We start from the raw sequence: 20,096 nt of genomic DNA, 5'->3' as shown, positions 1-20,096 counted from the left end.
TATACTTGACATATCTAGCACCGTCCAAACTCCCTCCACATGACGATGATATAATCTAATATTTATTTTCAGCCTCAGGATCCAGCCGCGTTTGGGGCTGATTCGGTTTTGGTGAGCACCTCCAAGCATTACTTGAACATTCGCTATACTCTGCTGCCCTACCTGTACACGCTCTTTTACAAAGCTCACACTCAAGGAGACACAGTCGTACGGCCGGTTTTGCATGAGTAAGTTTACTGATCAGGCTTCATAATACTTTTATCAGGAGAAATAACTTTAAACTGTTTGAATGTTGTTAGAGACTATCCAAACACATATATAATTTGTGACAGTGCACATTGGAATATATATACACAACTTCTAAATTCATGAAATACCATTTTGAAGTAATCAGAAGAGTAATCAGAAATCATCTGTAATTTCTGCATATATGCATACATTACTGTCAGTTACTCCAGGAGCTGCGGTGAAGTGTCTTTGTTTAATGAAATGATAATGAATTTAATGAAATTATTCCCCTCGTGACATGCATTTTAGACTTTGTTTCTTTGCCCGGAAAATCTTGAATAAAGCTATGTTAACCCCCCCCCCCCCCCCCAACACGTGCACACACAGGCACACTTATATGTATCATCAATACTAACTAAACTAATAAGCCTGTGAACTTACACTCTCAAGTGCAGGTTGCCTCAGATAAAAATAAGCTTGCGCGTTGTGCTATGACGTGTCCCAGTAGTCCTTATAGACTATCACTACCTTGAAATACTAGGATTACTCATGACAGCACAGTTAATAAAAGCAATTGGTGCTGTTTCTTTCCCATTTGTCTAGGTTTTATTCCGACGAAGAAACGTGGAGCATTGACACGCAGTTCCTGTGGGGTCCCGGACTGCTCATCAGCCCCGTCCTCGATGAGGTAGCTGTGGCCGTCTTGATAGTCACCTCTCCCATAACGAATGCACAGGGAGGAGGGACATGTGGGTCACCCACTGCAGTCGGGGGACTGCAGCGTAACATCCCTAACAAGTTGCATTTCTTGGTCCCTCTTCCTGCCTCTCCTTTATTCCTTTGATTAAAAAGTGCATGATTTTCAGCCTCTGTTGTTCGGTCTTGCGACAGTTGTGTTATTCAGCTCCAAGGCTGTAGCTCCTCTACTTGTTATACATATATTTCCTCTGGAAACTGTGCTCCATCTCCTTTTTTATGCCGAACGAGCTGAACGGCAAAAATAGGATATTCCATATCCCTGATGAGCCTAGGAAATTCTCCCTGGTCCTAGAGATCTTGTTCATTAGCATTAACAAAGCTCTATATCTCCAGCGGAAATATTTCTCTTGGTATATCCTTAGATGATACTTAGTTTTCACGAATGCATCACATTCACGACTTATGGTTGGCTTGGGGTTCCTAACAAGCCTATCTTTTTTTCTTCATTTGTTGCTTCCAGTGAGGGAGCCCACAACATATTTTTAGCACTGTCTAAATGGAAAATCTTGCGCTTTGTGCTATTAAATCCCATTTCTATTTTCGCGTCCTCTAGGGGATCTAATTCTTCTGGCAGGGTATTCTGATTCACTCTGCTTTGTATCACCTCTGAATTTCATTCAGAAGCAGCGTCTCTCACTTCATTTCACTTTATCTCTAGTGCAGCAAGAAGAACAAATACACCGTGGCTTTTCCTGCTGCAAAACCTTGTAAATAATGATAGTTAATTCCGGTAACACATACGTTATGCAGAAACACAAAATGTTTGTTCAATACTTGAGTGGATAACAAGTATCTGACACAAGACTGTCCAGAAAATGTAAAAGTAAAGACGATTCGGTGATGTTTGTGCATATCCTCCGGGAGCGAGCGCGAAGCGTTGTGCCCGGGCTGCACACACGGCAGAAAGCCAGCACGGGAAATAAGGATGAGGAGAAGTAGCAATAATCTTCTCATTGTGAAAGCTGTTCTGATTTTTGACATTTTCGGTTATTACACTGACTTGCCTTCCAGTGCGAAAGCTGTTTCTCTGCTCCCCTTGCAGGGCGTGGATGTGATCCGGGCGTACATCCCTGACGCGGTGTGGTACGATTACGAGACAGTAAGTAAAGGGCAAGGACGGTGCGCTGTGGTCTCCTGCGTGTCTCTGGGAGGAAATAAGATAGTCAGATTTTGCCCACAGGCTAACGTCAGGGAAACGGTGAGACGGGGTGGGAGCGAGGGCAGGAGTCACAGCCTCAAGGAAAGGTCCCGAAGGGCTGGAGCGGCGCAGGAGGCAGATTGCATGGAAACTTGAGCAAAGGGCATCTTTGTAATAGTAAAATATAATCATAGTTAATATTAATAATACCGCACGAGAGTTTCCAGTTATCTTTGCTGATCTCCTTTCTGCAAATCCGTTTCCCACGGCGGGGGTGACCTTCTGACGGGTGGCAAAGGCCGCTGCTCACTTGCTCTCCGCGATGGCAGCACTGAAGTTGAACGCTGGTGGGCATCGAGTCGTAGCGTTGCAGGATATCGACCTGTGGCCGTTTCATCTTCACGGGACCCCTGGCACGATTACAGATAGTTACCTAACTTAAAGGACGAAACTGGCTTTAGGGGGGAACCGGTAGCAGTGAGTAACGCGACGTACCCACCCGTTCTCCGTTACCTTCCTCTTAATAAGGGGGCAGAAATCTCCTGGAGGAAAGAGTGGGCTGACCTGTACCTGCCAGCAGACAAACTGGGGCTGCACTTGAGGGGAGGCTACGTCTTCCCTTTCCAACAACCAGCTACCACGACAGTGGCAAGGTGAGCTTCGAGACCAGGCGCCGCGCTGGTTAGGCTGGGGCGAAACGTGGCTTCAGGAATGGGCTCCGGACCGTCAGGTTGCAAAGCAGTAGCAGGCTGCTGTACTTCGCACCTGCGCTGGACAATTTGGGAATGACTGCGAGTCGCAAATCACTTCCACAACTGGTTGCATAACATGTTTAATGATTAACTACAGGTTTGTCTGTGCTACGTTTTGTAAACTCCCTGTCATTTTAATCCATTTACATGAAAATGAAAGACAATCGAGGGCTAATCTAAGATAATTCTCCAAGTCCTGCAACTCATTTGAGCTTCGGATTTTTAATATGAATGTGAAAGATGTATTAAGACTGTCTAGATATTCTTGTACACCCAGGACAAATAACCTTTCTTTTCACAGCCGCGTGAATCCTCTGGGACTTATCATTGCCCTGGATGACGACGGCACAGCGTCCGGGGACTTTTTCTGGGATGATGGAGAATCCACAGGTGAGCAGTTATCAATAGGGAGATAAGTATGATTAAAAATGGTAAGTTTGATTAAACTATTAATACTTACAGATTTTAATCTTCCAGCTGATTTAATGGAGGAAGAGTAAGCCATTGGGAATGCTGATTTTAATTTGTAACAAGTTATTAATACTTGTTCATATGTCATTACTTTTTCATCACTTTTAAGTGGAAAAATGTAATGGTTCTTAATTTGGTGAGTTTTTTTTTAATTGTCCAAGTTTCACAATAGTCTTAAGTGGGTAAATTGGGGACATTAGCACACCGACTGCTGAAGCACACTGTCACGCTTGGTGTGTATTCCCCTATCTATCCAGATCTGTTTCAGTGGGTGCGAGAATGCACATAATCATAGCGTGACACTGGGATTTAGCAGAAGATGAAAAACTAGCCCTTTTATTAAGTATATCTGCTACTGCTTATGAACTTGTGGGATTTAGTTACATTTCCTGTGAAATCAACAGAAATTGCATTAACTCAGAAGGTGGGGTATCGAAGCCTAAATTTTTTATGCCATCTGGTCCCCACAGCAAATCCCTGCCTGTTACACGAGTGAGCGTGTGCAGGCGATCCTCGTCATGTTGCCAGCCTTGCCTTTTATTAAAGTTTGTTTCCCACCAGGATATTCACTGTAATTATGCCCAAGCCTTTCAGCCTCACCTCTTGTGATGAACTGGGATTGATACCGCTTCCCTCACCGGCGTTTTTCAAAACTCAGACCTCTGCTTCTAATGGGTTGTGTAGTATTAAGATTGTAACAATTCAACCCAAGTTTAAAAAAAAAAAGAAAAAAAGAAAAAGATTTAAGGTTAAATTCCTTTTGGCTGTGAGGGAAAATCATCCTTTGGAATGCATGCACGTCTAAGAAAAGCAGAGGTAGTTCTAGAGCAAAGGAAGAAACTTGCAAACAAATATAGTACAATTCATCATTTTAATCTTGAGATGAAGGAAACTTTGGAAAATGAAGAACCTTAAACTGTGGGATTTTCTGAAGTATATCTGAGGAATTAGGCAGGCATCCAGGTTCCATTAAATTAAAAGGATTTGAGGTACTTAAATCCTTTAGGCTGCTTTTGGAGCCTTTCTCCTTTAATCTATATTTTTAGAAAAGCCAGCAAGCAGTTTAAACATTTATTCTGAAATGATATTTTGAAGAAATTTTATCAAACACTCAAGCTTGTATTAAAAAATGATTTAAGGACTCGTATTTGTCAGATTTTATTGTTTTATTTGCAACCAACCATAACTTTAAGAGCTAAGGACTTTGGTTTATGGCATATGCCTGTTAATACTATTGCATTTCAAGTAGACTTGATCTTCTCTAATTCATATCCTATCATATCCATAGGCTGCTATGAATCAAAAAAGTATCTGAGCTTTATTTAGCTATACTGGAATAAAATGTAGGTTAGAAAATAAGAAAAACTGCAACAGTAAAAATATACAGAAAAAATGAAGTCAAAGTAATATTAACATTGATGTTCAGAAGATGACAGGTATTTCCCCATGTGAACTAATCTGACCACTGTCCATGGTTAAGTGACACCTGAATTTAGGGCATTCATACCTCTGGCTTTTGGCTGAAAACATACTTTTCAGATAAAGAACCTTGAGTAAATTAAAATGCTGATTGCATATCAAATCTTGCCACTGCCCTTGCCACTCACCAGGTGATGAACATATGTGTATGTGTCACCTCTTTGCTGCCTCTGCCAAAGCCCTCAGCTCCCCTCGTAGGTCTCCTCGAGACGCCAAACCCCTAGTGAGACATTTCCTGCTAGGACATTTATATCAGCTCAAAACTCTGGAGTTTGAAGGGTTTCTGCACCCTGGTACTGCAGAGCAAGATGCTGGTGGTGGTCCCTGGGCAGTCTGTTAGGAGGACAGCTACAGAAAATGCCAAAAAGTGAGACTATTTGTGCTCGAGAGGTAATGTGATAATAATATTAGATTTATTGGAGAGAAAAAGCTTAGAAAAATTTATGCATTCTACCTGTAGTAATCCCTTTTCTCATTTTGCCTATACCAATCGTATCTCAGGCAAGAACTTCCAAGCCTCTACTTTTTAAATTTTGTGAAACTTTGGGATGCGTTAAAGAAATAGAGTTGTGATTTGGCTGATTATTGCGGCGATAAATATTGAAGGCCTTGGGTGGTTGCTGATTTGACAGGTATATGTACTCCTTTGTCAAGGCCAAAAATAACTACGCCATTATTGTACTCACTTCTGTTGAGAAACAAAACAATAAAACATCTTATGATTTTATTTCCTGCTCAAAACTTACAGGTCATAGTCTTCTCAAAGAAATAGTTTACAATTTGCTTGCAATTGCAATATTTTTCTTTTCTTACATGGAAAAAAATAGCAGACTGTTTATGAGTCAACTTTTATATTTCTTTTTCCAGGTGGTGAGTTTATTTCCTCTTTTATAGTTCCATGACATAGTTTATTAATGTTATACTCATTTTTGCATTAAGAAATTTACTTAAGTTTTAAGGGATTAACTTCACTGCATGTGAAGCTAATTAACTAAATGCATGTGCATTTACATTTAAGAAATGATAAGACAGAATAACAATAAAATAAAAAGTAATAAATTTTAGAAAGAGGGATTTCAATAAATTTGGAAAATAATAGAAAATTAGACTGGGGAAACAGGTCTAAGGAAAAGATAAGTTTAAGAGAAGAAGTTTAGGAAAAGTCCTACATGTAAGAGAGAACTAATTAGAAGAAAATAGTAGGACAAAAGAGAGAGAACTGGGAAAGGCTATCAAAAGCAAAAAGAAATCGTTTTCTAAGGCATGATTAATACCAGAAAAGGAAAGTATTGGTTGGTCACCGAATAGGAAATGCAGCCACTCACTTTTCTAGGGGGCCTTGGGGACTAGGGACGCGGGCTGCAACCCAGAGGATGCTGTGAGGTGCTCCGGAGGCAGGAGGGTGCGGGCCAGCCGGGGTGGGGTGGGCGAGGGGGCACCGGCGGCGTGGGGCGAGGTCCCGGAGGTGGAAGCGGGACGAGGACGGCTCCTGTGCGGAAACGAGAGCACAAGAAGAGCTGGGAAACACAGAACAGGCGGCTGAAGCTAGCAAAATGTTGGAATAAATCACCAAGGATTTTGTACCGCCCTGTGGCAGGGCTGCTGCTGGCTAGTAAATCGATTTGTAGGCTGGTGGTGGATGAGCGCAGAATAACCGTCCTTCTTAGCCTTTGTAGGCCTTAGCTGGGGATCTCCATCTGCTTTCGAATATCCCTGCTCCGGGCAGACGTGGGCAAGTGGGAGAGCAGAGGAGGGCAGCAAGGACGGTGGCAGACCTAGAAAGTGTTTCTCCCGAGACGAGATGGTGCCGTCTAAACTGAATGGGAGGAGAGCAGATATTGAGATAGCGAGAGCTTTTGAAAACGTAAAAGGCTGTTGCAATGGCAAAAACCGTAACCCTCCACACGCACGGTGACTGGGCAGAGAGGGTCAGGTCTAATTGCCGATAGAAACCACCAATAAAACTGGATCAAATCAACTAAATATTTGAGTTGGCAGAGTGTCAAATATAGAAAATCATTTTTCCCTCATTGACAGATAATTAGAACTTTATATTTTTTGCAGTTTGCACAGCATCTGCTCAGTGGAGGAGCAATCTTGCTTGCAGCTTTTGAACGTAATAATGATAATAATTAGCAATTTATTGGTCTTGATAGTGACACAGTCTTGCTTTTAATGCTGTTTGGTTCTGTACTACAAGTGTAATTTCCTTCACATTTTAGGTACTGTTGAAAGCAGTCTCTACATTTACTATGAGTTTACAGTTTCTGATGTAAGTACTTTTTTAAAGGATCTCATTTTCATTTCCAATTTTAATCGATAATATCTTCTCCATCCTTAATGTCCTGTAATATTTACTGAGAAGGAAAGTATTTGACAAAGCCAAAGAAGTGTCTTTTTCAAAATACTGTCATTTAACAACTGTGATGTAAATCTTACATTTGGCTTGTCTTCTCCTAGTTAATTTATTAACAAAAGAACCCCTATTTCCTTTCACATAATAAACCCAGCAGCAATGTTTACCGAGCAAGGGAAAAGCATCAGTGTAAAGCATCAGTGGCAGTTAAAACAGAGTAATAAAGATGTTTGGGAGTCTCAAAAAATTGAAAAATTCCTTGTATATTGTAAAAATTGAGCTGAATGTCTCCAATGAGTGAGAGGAAGATCTAGACCAGAAAATGTCTAAATCTGCTTCATGGTGTGTGTGGTTTTCTATTATTATTTTTTATTTTATTTTTACTGAAATTGCCTAAATAGAGCAGGGTGAAGTCCAGCTAGCTTTTCCATTCAATATTGCCTGGAGATTTCGTATTATAAGGATTCAAAGTAATAAGATACATATTTTTTGTGTAATAGCAATATCCGCTATAAGTATTCTTTTCCCTCGCCATGAAATAGCAGGGCGAACATTGAGAGAGAAAGGAGAGGGACATGGAAAGGGAAGCAGGGGAATAGAGGTGGGAATGTCACGATTTTTATTTTCTTTAAGCATATGACTGGTAATACTCTGGATATGAAACCTCACTAATATTGGAGCCTGGAAGCAGTGTAGCCGTAATGATGTTGGCTTCCTGTGAACGGAAGTTAATCTAAATTTTGGTGTGGACAGTAGTAAGGATGTTATACAACGGCTTGGGTGACAGTCGTGGCACAGTTCTGTTGCTTGGCCTCTTAATCAAATAGTGTCAAATGCAACGAAATAGCACCCTGGCTCTCTATATCAAGAAAAGTGAATGTAAACCTGCACTCGTTAGAGCCCAGCAAGATTCGCGCGCTCTCCCCTGGGAAGATCGTGATTTGAAAAAAATGTTTTTTGACAATATTATGGGGTTATTATATTATTTTTTCAGAATACCCTACAAATGAATGTTATAAACAACGGTTACACCGATCCAAACAACTTGAAGTTTGAAGAAATCAAAATTTTGGGGTTGCCCCTGGAACCGACACAAGTCACTATAACTCAGAACAACGTTGTGCAAAGTTCTTCTTACAATATCACCTACGATCCTTCAGCCAAGGTACACAAAAAGAGAAAACCTGAAGCAGAACGTCCCTGGAGTTGTATCACCTTTATTTTATATGTTGCAAAGGATAATATTCAGTATTATTGTGAATCCCACAGCATATGCCATGTATTTTATTACAGAATAAAAGTACAGTTGCATTTGCCTCACCGGTATAAACCAGGCATCTCAGTTTTGCTCCGAGACACTCAGGGCAACACGAGGTTTACTTAGGCACTTATTCATGTAGCTGCATTTGACTTGCAAGGGGAGCAATAGCTTTATGATGTTATTTGATATTGAAGGAGGGTAAATAATATTTACATTTTAAATGATACTTTGAGCATTGATTGTAAAACAAAATCGAGAGTGGGTTTTTAAACCTCATTTCTTAGTTTATTCCGCATTTCTCCGGATGAATACAGAGTGGCAGCAACCTCGTGGACGTGTGCGCTAAGCAGGCAAACACGCTGCTGCAGGCGGGAAATTTTCATAAACCACACTAAAGATAGTGCTTGGAGCTTGCATTATACACTATCTTTAATTATTATAGACACCTGAGTTACCTGTTATCTCAGTTACTGAATCAGCGTCAAAGTATTTAAACTTTTTCTGACCGCTTACATTTAAGTTAAAGTTTAAAAGGTTAAGTAGGTGTGCACTTATCTTCATTGCTTGTGTCCTTCCAAGGGAGTCGTGGGATCAGCTACATATTTTAAGTCCTTAATTTTTCAGATCTTATGTGCAAGAATTTCAGTTCACCAATTTATAAAGATGAGAATACATTAAATGTCCCAGGACACTTTTTTGTGAGTTGCCATTTAGGAAAAAATCTTATTGTTCCTGAGGACCCGCATCTCTGCAGGCTGAAGGAAAGGCTGATGGGAGGCAGGATTTAATAACTGTTTATGGTTTAATATTTATAGGCTGCCTACATAACAGGACTGCAGCTTCAGCTGGGAACATCGTACACGCTGCAGTGGAATCAGGAATTCAACATCAACGAAAGATTCGATTGCTATCCCAGCCCTAACGCAACGCAAGAAAAGTGTGAGGAGCTCGGCTGCGTCTGGGACGTAAGCAAAAACGCTGTCTCTGAACTGAAGGGGAAAGGAGGCGTTTAGGAATCATAGCTTTCTTGGGGATTTGTTACAGTGAAAAAGGGAGTCTGGCAGATTTGTCCGTCTGCCAGACGCCGTTGAAGAAAGGGGGAGGACAGTCATCAGCTGGCCTATATCAGATTTTATTTACTTCATTCAAACTAGGGCGGTTTACAACCCCTTAAGTTCTTCCAAAGTGCATTAAAAACAGACGGAAAATGTGTTATTTTCTGAAAGACGGTAACAGATAATATTAGAGTTATAAAAAGTAGAACTGACTGGAGATCACCATCTTCGAGCACCTCTTCTGCTTCGCTGGGCCCGGGGCCTGCGAGGCTTTGCCACTTCGTCTCACATTCATGCTCACTGAAACACATTTTTATTAAAGCTGATTCCTCTGGATCGCAGTTTGAGAAGAAATCCTTGAACCCCAGGGGAATTTTCACCCACGTATGAACTTAATTGTTTGTATCTATGTCTATGAGCTATATCCAGATCATCAGACCTGACGAATGAAGTTCTCGACGACATATTTTTATTTCTGGATATCATAAGGCTATAAACACATGTCAGCAAAGAGCCCTGGAAGGCATGAGCTTCAGAGGGCCCCTCCCTCCACATTGCATTACTTTGTGATCACAGAAATCTAAATTTCAAAGCTTAGAACCTGGGTAGGAAGTCCAAACTCCTCCGTTAGCCACTCCTGAAACAACAACAGCTGACAAGGTTCCTGGACTTTGCTAAACTTGTTGTAGAAATATTTTTGTAATTTGGGATACTTGGAAATGGCTCTTCATGTGAAATTAAACTGGTCAAGTTAGGGACTGGATGTATATTAAACACTTGCTCAAGTTGAAAGGTGCTTTGAATTTGGTGATAACAGACGAATAAATATTCATTAGGAATTAAGATGCGATTAGCAGGCATAGTTTCACATGTACAACTAGACGGGATTGATGGTGAGTATCCAGAGGTGGAAGGCTAATACATTAACCTCCATCAGCTCTCTAACCTCAGGATAACCGGTTTGAGTGTTTATGTTCAATTACAGCAGAAAGCTGAAAGTAATTTTGATCTTGCTGTCAGGAGGTCTTAGATAAACAAGGTGTAATTCTCAATGATTATTTTAAACCCACTTTTAAATGGGTATGTTCATATTCATATGGATAAAGACGTATAAAAGCTGATGAAAAGCTCTCATCCGATACTGCCTGAATATCTAATGAGTTTGGGGCACATCCTCGTGAAGGCATCCAAAAGGCCAGATGAACTACTTGTATAGCCTTGACTGAACTGCTTAGTTACACCGCAATCGGTACAGAGAGCGGTGGGTTCAGCATTGCTTCTTTACTGTTCACAAATAGCATTAAGGTTTTTTTTTTTTTTGCACAAAACTTTACCTTAAATAGCTGTAGAATAAAAATGGGAAACTTTGGAATTCTTGCTGGTGATTAAAGAAAATGCAGCAGGCCAATACGGTCCACTAACCCGCGACCTGCTGCCCTTGCAGGAGGTAGCCTCCGACGTGGATATTCCCGCCTGCTACTACAGCACCGACAACGCCTACAGCATCGATCAGGTCGAATACAGCTCGGACGGCCTGGCAGCCAACCTCATCCTCAACAGCGTCAGCACCAGAGCCTACGAGAACGCAACCGTGCCCATCGGTACGCTCCGCTTGGAGGTGACGTACCACGACAACAACTTGGTGCAATTTAAGGTACTGTCACCCTGGGATTTCCAGGAGTTTATCGTGCCTTACTGCTCGAAATAGTTTTATTTATGGAAATTACATAGTTTTTAGTCAATTTTGTACTATATGAAGAGCAGCACTCTTGCCTAAACAGGTTTCTTCTTCTAACCAAGTAGTTGATACTGCTAGACTAGACAGTCTTTCTTGTCCTAGAATTTTGTCCTGGCTTTTACAACATAATTACATGAATCAAAGATCAATGCCTACGCGTAACATCAGTCACAAAATCTGCAACTAAAAACATTTCATTAGTATACAGGTGCAATTATCAGTAAGCGTTATTATGATTATAATGTTAATTTTTGTGTTAATCATTCTACACACGTTATAAAAACTTTAATGTTATTGTTTATACTATAATTTATTACTATGTGCTTAGTAGTATTATAATGAATTGGATGCATTATTAAAATGATCAGGCATCAAGTCTTGAATTAATTTGTGACAAGTTACAGAATATAGAAAACTTTAAAAAGAATCTGAAAGTTGGTGAAAAGATGAACCACACTGTATATATATGTATGTATATATATATATATATGTATATATATGTATGTATATATATGTATATTTAGAAATCAGTATACTTCAACAATTAAACAAGTCATTCCTGATCAAGAATAAATCCATAAGGTTTTTTTTCCAACCCAAATATTTTGAAGGAATTAGAGAACAACTGCATATTGAAAGAAAATACTCATCACAGAAAATTTATTCAATGATTTTTCTGTATTCATTTTAACTAAATCAGATTTCTGTCATTACTGGTAAGATTTCAAACAATTCTGTGTCAGACTGGGAGTTTGCCAGTCTAGACAAGTATTTCTATCAGTCTGAAACAAACAGTGCTTAAACTTTTATCTCGAAGTCTTGAAAATGTAAGTATTGCTAGTGTAAGCCATGTGCTTATAGATGTACACTGGAATGAATTAATTTTCCATTCCCAGATTTATGACTACCAAAACCAACGGTACGAGGTTCCGGTACCGCTAAACCTGCCCAGCACCCCCACGAGCACCGCCGAGGGTCGGCAATACGAAGTGTCCGTTCAGAGGAAGCCCTTTGGGATACAGATTCGGCGCAAAAGCACAGGGACAGTGATGTAAGCCCCGCTCCACTGATCTTCGTTAGCTGATTTCGGGTCAAACCATTTGCTTGTGAATTATGTTCAAGTGCCGTAAGACGAGTTTTTGCATCCTGCCCATGTAACAGCTATGCCTGGCAAGTGCTGGCGCAGGGTTTGCTTGGCTATTACACACGTATGAGAGTATTGACCCAGGGGAAGGACCGAGAGGAGAAAGAGTAGCTTCAGATCAGCTAAACATGGTGATGAAAACTGGTATATCCTTGTTTTTATTTTCCCTTTTCCTCTTAGCTGGGATTCTCAGCTACCCACCTTCACGTTCAGTGACATGTTCATTCAGATTTCCACCCGCTTGGCATCGCAGTACATATACGGCTTTGGTGAGACTGAACACACCATGTTTCGGCGTAACATGAGCTGGAATACCTGGGGGTTATTCACGAGGGACCAGGCTCCGGCCGTAAGTGGAAACTAAGCTGCGTTTGTTTTTTTTTCTCCATTTGGCTTCTTTTTGCTTCATGTCAACTCGTGTTGACCGGCTATTGTGATCTGTCGTCCGAGGCAAAATTTGTCAGACCTCGGCACCATTAATGTTTCCCTGCCATAAAGATCCCATGTAACTCTTGTGGCTTCTTAGTTCTCTCGTATGAGTACAGGGGCCAATATTAGCGATCGATGAACCTGATCGGCATGGGTGCTCAGCAGGAGTTTAAAGTCAGCTGGCACTGGACACACTAATTGGCTTTGGTCATGTTTATTGAGGCTTACAATTTATCCAGATTGTCCATTGCGTCTCAATGGCAGTGGTCTTCTCTAAGCCTATTTTTAATTTGTGACCCTCAAGCCCAGCGTGGAGCTCAGGGCCCAAGTCAGATGTCGGACAACAACAAATGGCTCAGAAAAAAAGTTAATTGCTGCTTTTTTATGCTTTTCCACCAATTTTTCTGAAAGCTAGATGTAAGTCAGGAAAGCTCACAACTTTGGGATCAAACTAGTACTTACAGAGGTAAATCAGCTATCTTATGTCTATGTGCACAGTTGTCTTGTTTTATACAAGATAACACAGTGTTAGCAATTTGCAGGGGATTGCCAGTAAAACAGTGGTTGTTTATTACAGCTATAATTTCCAGTTTAAGTTTTTGATACATCTTTGAGTGAATGAAAAATAGCAGGGTGTCCCCAGCATGCCTCAGTCGTACTGACACTGCTGCCGTTGGACAAGAAGGGAAAGTTTTGTCCCGAGGAAGCCATTCCACACTGGCAATTCCCAGAGGCCGTAGGGCATTTGCTTTCCTTCCCCCTTGAGCAGTCGGAACGGGACAGACCTCCAAGTAGGAAGCTGGAAGCGAGCCTTGGTGGGAATGTTAGTATCTGCCCACAGCAGGAGGTTGAACTTCTTGCTGCATGTTTGGCAGCTGTCTCTGATCGTTTACTGGCTTTATTAGTAGATGTAAATACGGGAACGCTCACCATGTGTTTCTTTTGCAGTACAAGATGAATTCATATGGTTATCATCCGTTTTACATGGCTCTCGAAGAAGACAGCAATGCCCACGGAGTTCTCTTGCTGAACAGCAACGCGATGGGTAAAAACCCCTTCCCTTCGCTTCCTCAACCCGGTCTAGTCTGAGGTTGGGTTCTGCGCGGCAGCCGCGTATCCGGGCGCTCACCTCCGCTCACCTCCCCCTTTCCAGACGTGACCTTCCAGCCCACTCCGGCTCTGACCTACCGCACCATCGGCGGCATCCTGGACTTCTACATGTTTTTGGGCCCGACACCGGAGCAAGTTGTCCAGGAATACACTGCAGTAGGCTGCCTGTTCTACCACAAACTGAAACTGCTCTCTTTTTTTAAAAATTTTGTTTTCTATTTGCTACAAGTATTCCTTCTTATTTCCAGCTGATCGGCCGACCGGTCATGCCACCCTACTGGTCCCTGGGATTCCAGCTATGCCGCTACGGGTACAGAAACGACTCCGAAATCGCCAGTTTGGTGGCGGAGATGAAGGCAGCCCGCATTCCCTATGTACGCTGGTAGCAGCTAACGCTTGCGCTGATGCTTGAATCTCTGGCTTCAGAGTGTTAGCTAAGAACATTACAGACGTATGCAGCTCCTGGGTACTTTATGTACATACACATGCATACAAATCCAGGACTTTTTTCTCCAGTATGTGGACTTGCTGTGTGAGGATATAATAACTTTAGCTTAAAGCTACAGCTGATTCCGATTCCATATTTCAAAAATTTAGTAGCTTGCTTAATTTAGCATGTGTTCTATAAGCATATGTTTGGAAAAACAAATGGGGCCCTGTACATTCCTCCTTTTCTTTAATTAATTGCAGGATGTGCAATACTCGGATATTGATTACATGGAACGGCAACTGGACTTCACCATTGGCTCGCGCTTTGCTGGATTACCAGATCTAATTAACCAAGTAAAAGCAGAAGGAATGAGATTCATCATTATCCTGGTCAGTTTTTAATTCCAGTTTCAAATTGAAATATATCATTGCCGAATGCAGAATATATCTAATAGCATTTCTATTTTTCTTTCAAGCATAAGGGTAAAATTGTATTCTCTTTAATTTTAGGATCCAAGCATCTCTGGAAATGAGACTGATGATTACCCCCCCTTCACAAGAGGTGTGGAGCAGGATGTCTTCATAAAATGGCCCGACACCAATGACATTATATATTCAAAGGTACTGTTCTTAAAATGCTGATAACAGCAGAGGTATATTGTATGCAAGTAAGCAAGATGCCAACCTAGACTTCGGTGCTATCTACAGGAGGAAAGACTCCTAATATTATATTCATTCCAGAATGTAGATTGTTAAATAAATGCTACAAACTGAACTGTCTTCAGTTTTTAGTGTCATTGGCATATGTAGCAGTGATGCATGGTTTTATCTGTTAACTGTAGATACTCATTTTATATTCAGTTTGGTTTGATTATTTTAAAATGTCCTTTGTCCCATTAGGTCTGGCCATTTCTTCCCAACGTAGCAGTTAATGAGTCACTGCCTGAGCAAACCCAAATACAGGTAAATGTTGATATGCTTTGGTTATTGACACAAATATAGAGGGAGAAGCCCATTAATTAAGGAAAATAGTCGCAAACTAGTTGACACAGCGCAATCTAAAGAATAAGATGCAGAAACCAGCTACAGCCTTTCTACCAGAGTTAGCAAACAAGTGAATTTTACTTATTTTTGTATTTTTACAAATTCCAGCATTTTAATATTGGTTTGCTTTCAGCGCTGTATCTATGTTTTATTTTCCTACTACTCGTACAGCTCTACGGCGCGCACGCCGCTTTCCCGGATTTCTTCCGCAATTCCACAGCTGCGTGGTGGAAGCAGGAAATCGCGGAATGCTACAACAACCCCACCGACGCCTCCAGAAGCCTGAAGTTTGATGGCCTGTGGATTGTAAGTGTAAAAGCGTATTCCATTTCTGAGAGGTTTTTGCATCTTTTCATCATAAGATATTTTCTAAACACCTTGAAAGCCAATAAATATCTCCCCTTTCAATTGTAATGCCTTCAAGGAAGCAAACATACAGGTTAAAATAGCATGAATGGTCTACCAAAGAGTAAAACATCATTTTTTAAATAGCATTATCATTTTTCCCTATTGAAACATCTCACTTTCTATGTCAATGAAATCTTCCTTATTTACTTTTCACCTTCATAATACTTGTTTTGCAATAATGTCACTCTTCTATTAGCTCCCAAAGTGCATGATTTTTTTCACAGGACAAGACAACTATTTTTTACAATTCCTACTTCTGCAAGACCGAAGGAGTTAGATAAGAGGTTTACCTTGTTACGTAAATTAAAATGAACTTGCAATAGCTGCGGAAGCTCCTAAATATGAATATTTTGTTATGTAAACCTCAGAAACATCTAGACATCCAGCAAAATGTTTATGATTTTTCTGTAATGCTAACTTTGGTTTACTATTGCATCCAGAGGACCACAGGCACTGAGGGCACAAGTCATAATTACAAAGTTCAGAGATTTTTGCAGTTTGTGCCTCTGTATCTAGCTCCACTTTCTGCATTGATTTCAATTTCACACATAGGAAAGGCTGTCCTTTTTAGTGAATATGACTGATAAGCCCAGAGTTTGTAAAACTGAAGCCCAGAGTTTGTAAAACTGAAGCCCAGTACCTTCAACTAATCTCCTGGGATTAGACACTGCTATTCAGGAAATGAGGTAGTCAGAATCTGCCTATTAAGGGAGTTTCTCATCAGAAAAATTACTTATTAAACAGTAGTTTTACACTGATCGAGAAAGAAATGCAGTATGTAGCCCTGAAAATCAGAGTTCTCCAGTTTAGTTAATTTACTCAGTCAGCCTGCTGAAAGAGAAAATTAAATATTTAGGGCACAATCTAAAATAGCTGAAAGGAGCTAATTGCCCAGATTTCCGCAGAATTTGTTCATCCAGCTCCCTTAGGCTCCTCGGAAAAAAAATCACAGCCTGATGCTGGAGAGCAGCTACACCAGCTCCGCGTCAGAGCTGCCAGCTTCTGCTAGAGTATGTCCTGCTGCAGGGACCCTGGCGCGTCCAGACCAGTGCAAGTGTCCCCGAGGACTTTTACTATGCTGCCTTTTTTTTTTTTTTTTTTTTTTTTTTTTTGCAATTTAGTATTTAAATGAGTTTTGTATGATTGAAACAAATACAGTCCGTTTTTGCTTTATATTTTTAGGACATGAATGAACCTGCAGCCTTTATGAATGGTGCCATTGGCGGCTGTAGAGATGACACCCTAAATTTCCCACCATATATACCTTGTAAGTCTGATCACTGCTTAAAACAGTCTTTGCTCATTCTGGTTAATATATCATTTCTTTCATGGTGCATGTGGCATAAATGCCTCAAGTTAAGTACAGAAAGAAATAACTGAACTCCTAACTAAAAGTGGCCCTTTTCAGACATGAGGAGCACACTTAACTTCCATCTGTTTCCAGAAGAACAGTGACTACATGGCATTTTTTAAAAACAAAATTATCTTTACCTAGTTGCCTGCATGTGGGTTTTGCTGCCTTTCTAGGTACTTTGCTTTGGGCACGGTAAAGAACGTAGCTTCCAGTGTTTTGCAGAGTTTTCTCAGACAAATAATGTAATCAATGATTAAAAATTCACAAAATATCCTTGTGCTTCTTCTCATTAGCCGTTATCTGTGTGTAAAAATAAAAGACCTAATTTGAGGAATGCCCTCAAAATACTTTTAGCTTTCTTGGCTTGGCTTTGCTGAAGTACGGGTGCGTGCTCGTACTAACTGGTGATGATTCCTGACTGTTTCATTAGAGTACTCCTGTTGCTTAATTTTGTCTTTAGTTACTGTGAATCGTTTCTCAGGATTTGTCAGAAAGTTAATATTCAGTGATAGACCTTTTCTCCCAGTTGTCTGCTCACAGGGACGATATGGCAGTGTCTACAAAGCTCTGCAATGTTTTCTGAGTTAGGATATACCCCGTTTACTCTTTGAGCCTCTTCAGTAAGAGCATCTATAACTGAGTTGTTAATGCACCTGCAGAACCAGATACCTACACAGGGATATTAGAAAAAAATCCATTTCAGAAAACTTGGAATATTACTTTTATAATAATAAATAAACAGCTGTATAAAAGAAAGTGAACGCCAAAAGAGATTATGATAACTAACAAAAAGTAACTCATTTAAATTACTATTGAATGTTAATTATTAAAATACAAGTGTTTTCATTCCCTTTCCATTAGATTTAGGATATCGGTCACAAGGATTAATTGTCAAAACTCCATGCATGGAAGGGCAGCAGCATCTTCCGGACGAAACCCCGGTGAGACACTACGATGTCCACAGTCTGTACGGATGGTCCCAGACGAGACCTACCCTGGAGTAAGTTGGGTTTTTACACTCGCTCGCTATTTCCAAAATACACTGACAATGAATACCCCGGGTCTATATTCTTGATGACCCAAACTTTCGCCACTTCATTTAACTTGCCTGATAAATCTGTCTTCTCATCCTAATACCTTCAGTTCAGTCGAAAGTGGAGTTTGCTGTTAAAAGGTTAGCGAAGCAAAGCACGTTTCTCACCTAGCTGGAGAGCCATTCGTCCTCTACCCGTTCGAATGGCTTCATCCCTGCCAACACTATGTTGTGCAGGCTTAATTGCCGACCCGTTTTACGAAATGAGACAGTCACGGCGCTAATACAGTTTAATTTGGATGTAATTACTTGCCATTGACTGTTTTCTTGTCCCAACACGTTCAAGCACAACATGTTGATTTTCAGCAGAGATTTCTACCACAAGGCAGCAAGCAAGGCCATCCCGGGGCCACAGCGTCAGTCCTCCAAAAGAAACCACTCTGCTGTGCACTTACACGACAAGCGTGAAAACAGTTCTGGACATTTTGATCAGCTGTTAAGAAAATTACTTAATGACAGTCTCAAGTAATTACTGTAATTAAAATATAAAATACTTCTTGTTTCTAGGTATTGCTATGATAACCTGTTTTATTTACAGTGTTGATATTGTCTTAGCCTCACATCAAGTGAGGGAAAATGGATACAATGCAGGCATTCTTAAATTACCATCGTTAAATTAAACTGAGTAGAGCCAAAAAGGGAAAACAGTGACTTTTTAAATGCAAATTGTGTGCTTATGCGCACAAGCCTTATGGTTTTCCCTTTAAGAACTTATTTTCGCAGTTCCAAGGCAAACTTCATTATATGCTCCTTACTGAATGGTATCCTAGCCTATTTCAGATAACGTCTGATTTAATGATAATATATCTATGGTGCTTCATTTCCAATTCAATGAGTAAGCAAGGAGCAGTATTTCTTTATAGGTCTTAACGACCTTAAAGCCCTTGGTAACTTTGATATTACCATAAAGAGAGAAAATCCCAAGGCTACTTGAACTGTTGCCTGAGCGGACGTCGCGTTTGGCAGCACGCCCTGGCACCGCTGTCAGTCCAGGTGCTCACGACATCGCTGACAGCACGGGACCGCGTGCCTGGTACTTACGCTACCAGCCAAATCGAAGGCAATTTGGGTCTTGTAAGTAGACAATAATGTAACACTAAGAGGAACGGTATCATCTCTTCTGAGCATTAAGTGCGACCTTAAATGTAGGGAAATATTTTCTTCTATTTTAAGTACCACCATAACAGAAATGACTACGCTAAGTTCCACACTTTATGCAAATGTTGTCGCACTTCAAATGTGCAGAAAACCCTTATTAGAAAAATCAGCTCCCGATTTATTCTTCCGCGCTAACTGAAAGAGTGATTGTGTACCTACAGAAATGTTATAATAATTTATCCTAATTCTAACGCATCCAAGCAGGAAGCTGCTTTGCACGCACACCTGCGCAAGCACGTACCCTGCATGTGCACGGCCACTTTTTACCTGACTTGGCATCATCTCAGCTCTCTGTCAGTTAGAGGTAGCTTCCTGATTTTGGCTTAATGTCATTCTTTGGAAACAAGGCTTTTGCATTGGCTTGAAAGCCAGAACCTTTAAAGGTGAATGTAGTAACTGCTCTGAGGTAAAACAGGGCTTTGGGATGTAAGCAGCTGCTATTGCCGTACGCTCAGTCCTGCAGCAGAGCGCTGGGACCCCGCGTCAGCAAAACACTTAGGCCAGGCTCATCCCTGAGCTGCTCTGCGCAGGACCCACACTTCCTTTACACTTCAAACGTTCGCTGCAGTTTCCAAAGCATTGCTTAAGCAGGGTAAACCAAGCAGAGGCTGAAAATGCTTGATAATATATTACAAAGAAATAAAAGATACTAGAAAACTTACTGTTTATCTTGGAAGAACTAATTACAGT

General features: G+C 40.8%; 1 protein-coding gene across 3 annotated transcripts in view; it reads left to right on the top strand.

Annotated features, from left to right (window-relative positions):
• The window catches only part of SI (sucrase-isomaltase), a 61,725-nt gene that overhangs the window by 29,669 nt on the left and 11,960 nt on the right, over positions 1–20,096 (top strand). For all 3 annotated transcript variants that reach the window (XM_026105688.2, XM_064516577.1, XM_064516579.1), the window contains 20 exons: positions 73–227; positions 832–916; positions 2,030–2,086; positions 2,654–2,778; positions 3,179–3,267; positions 7,050–7,099; positions 8,178–8,348; positions 9,260–9,409; positions 10,944–11,153; positions 12,134–12,288; positions 12,562–12,730; positions 13,759–13,855; positions 13,964–14,076; positions 14,169–14,294; positions 14,611–14,739; positions 14,860–14,970; positions 15,250–15,312; positions 15,565–15,699; positions 16,984–17,068; positions 18,017–18,155. In XM_026105688.2, coding sequence (XP_025961473.2) covers positions 73–227; positions 832–916; positions 2,030–2,086; positions 2,654–2,778; positions 3,179–3,267; positions 7,050–7,099; positions 8,178–8,348; positions 9,260–9,409; positions 10,944–11,153; positions 12,134–12,288; positions 12,562–12,730; positions 13,759–13,855; positions 13,964–14,076; positions 14,169–14,294; positions 14,611–14,739; positions 14,860–14,970; positions 15,250–15,312; positions 15,565–15,699; positions 16,984–17,068; positions 18,017–18,155 — 2,414 coding nt within the window. The remainder of the gene's footprint in view (positions 1–72; positions 228–831; positions 917–2,029; positions 2,087–2,653; positions 2,779–3,178; positions 3,268–7,049; positions 7,100–8,177; positions 8,349–9,259; positions 9,410–10,943; positions 11,154–12,133; positions 12,289–12,561; positions 12,731–13,758; positions 13,856–13,963; positions 14,077–14,168; positions 14,295–14,610; positions 14,740–14,859; positions 14,971–15,249; positions 15,313–15,564; positions 15,700–16,983; positions 17,069–18,016; positions 18,156–20,096) is intronic.

The sequence above is a fragment of the Dromaius novaehollandiae genome, chromosome 9 (assembly GCF_036370855.1).
Source record: "Dromaius novaehollandiae isolate bDroNov1 chromosome 9, bDroNov1.hap1, whole genome shotgun sequence".
Classification (NCBI taxonomy): domain Eukaryota; kingdom Metazoa; phylum Chordata; class Aves; order Casuariiformes; family Dromaiidae; genus Dromaius; species Dromaius novaehollandiae.
The sequence above is the reverse complement of the archived record's forward strand: the minus strand, read 5'-3'. Positions and strand labels throughout refer to the sequence as shown.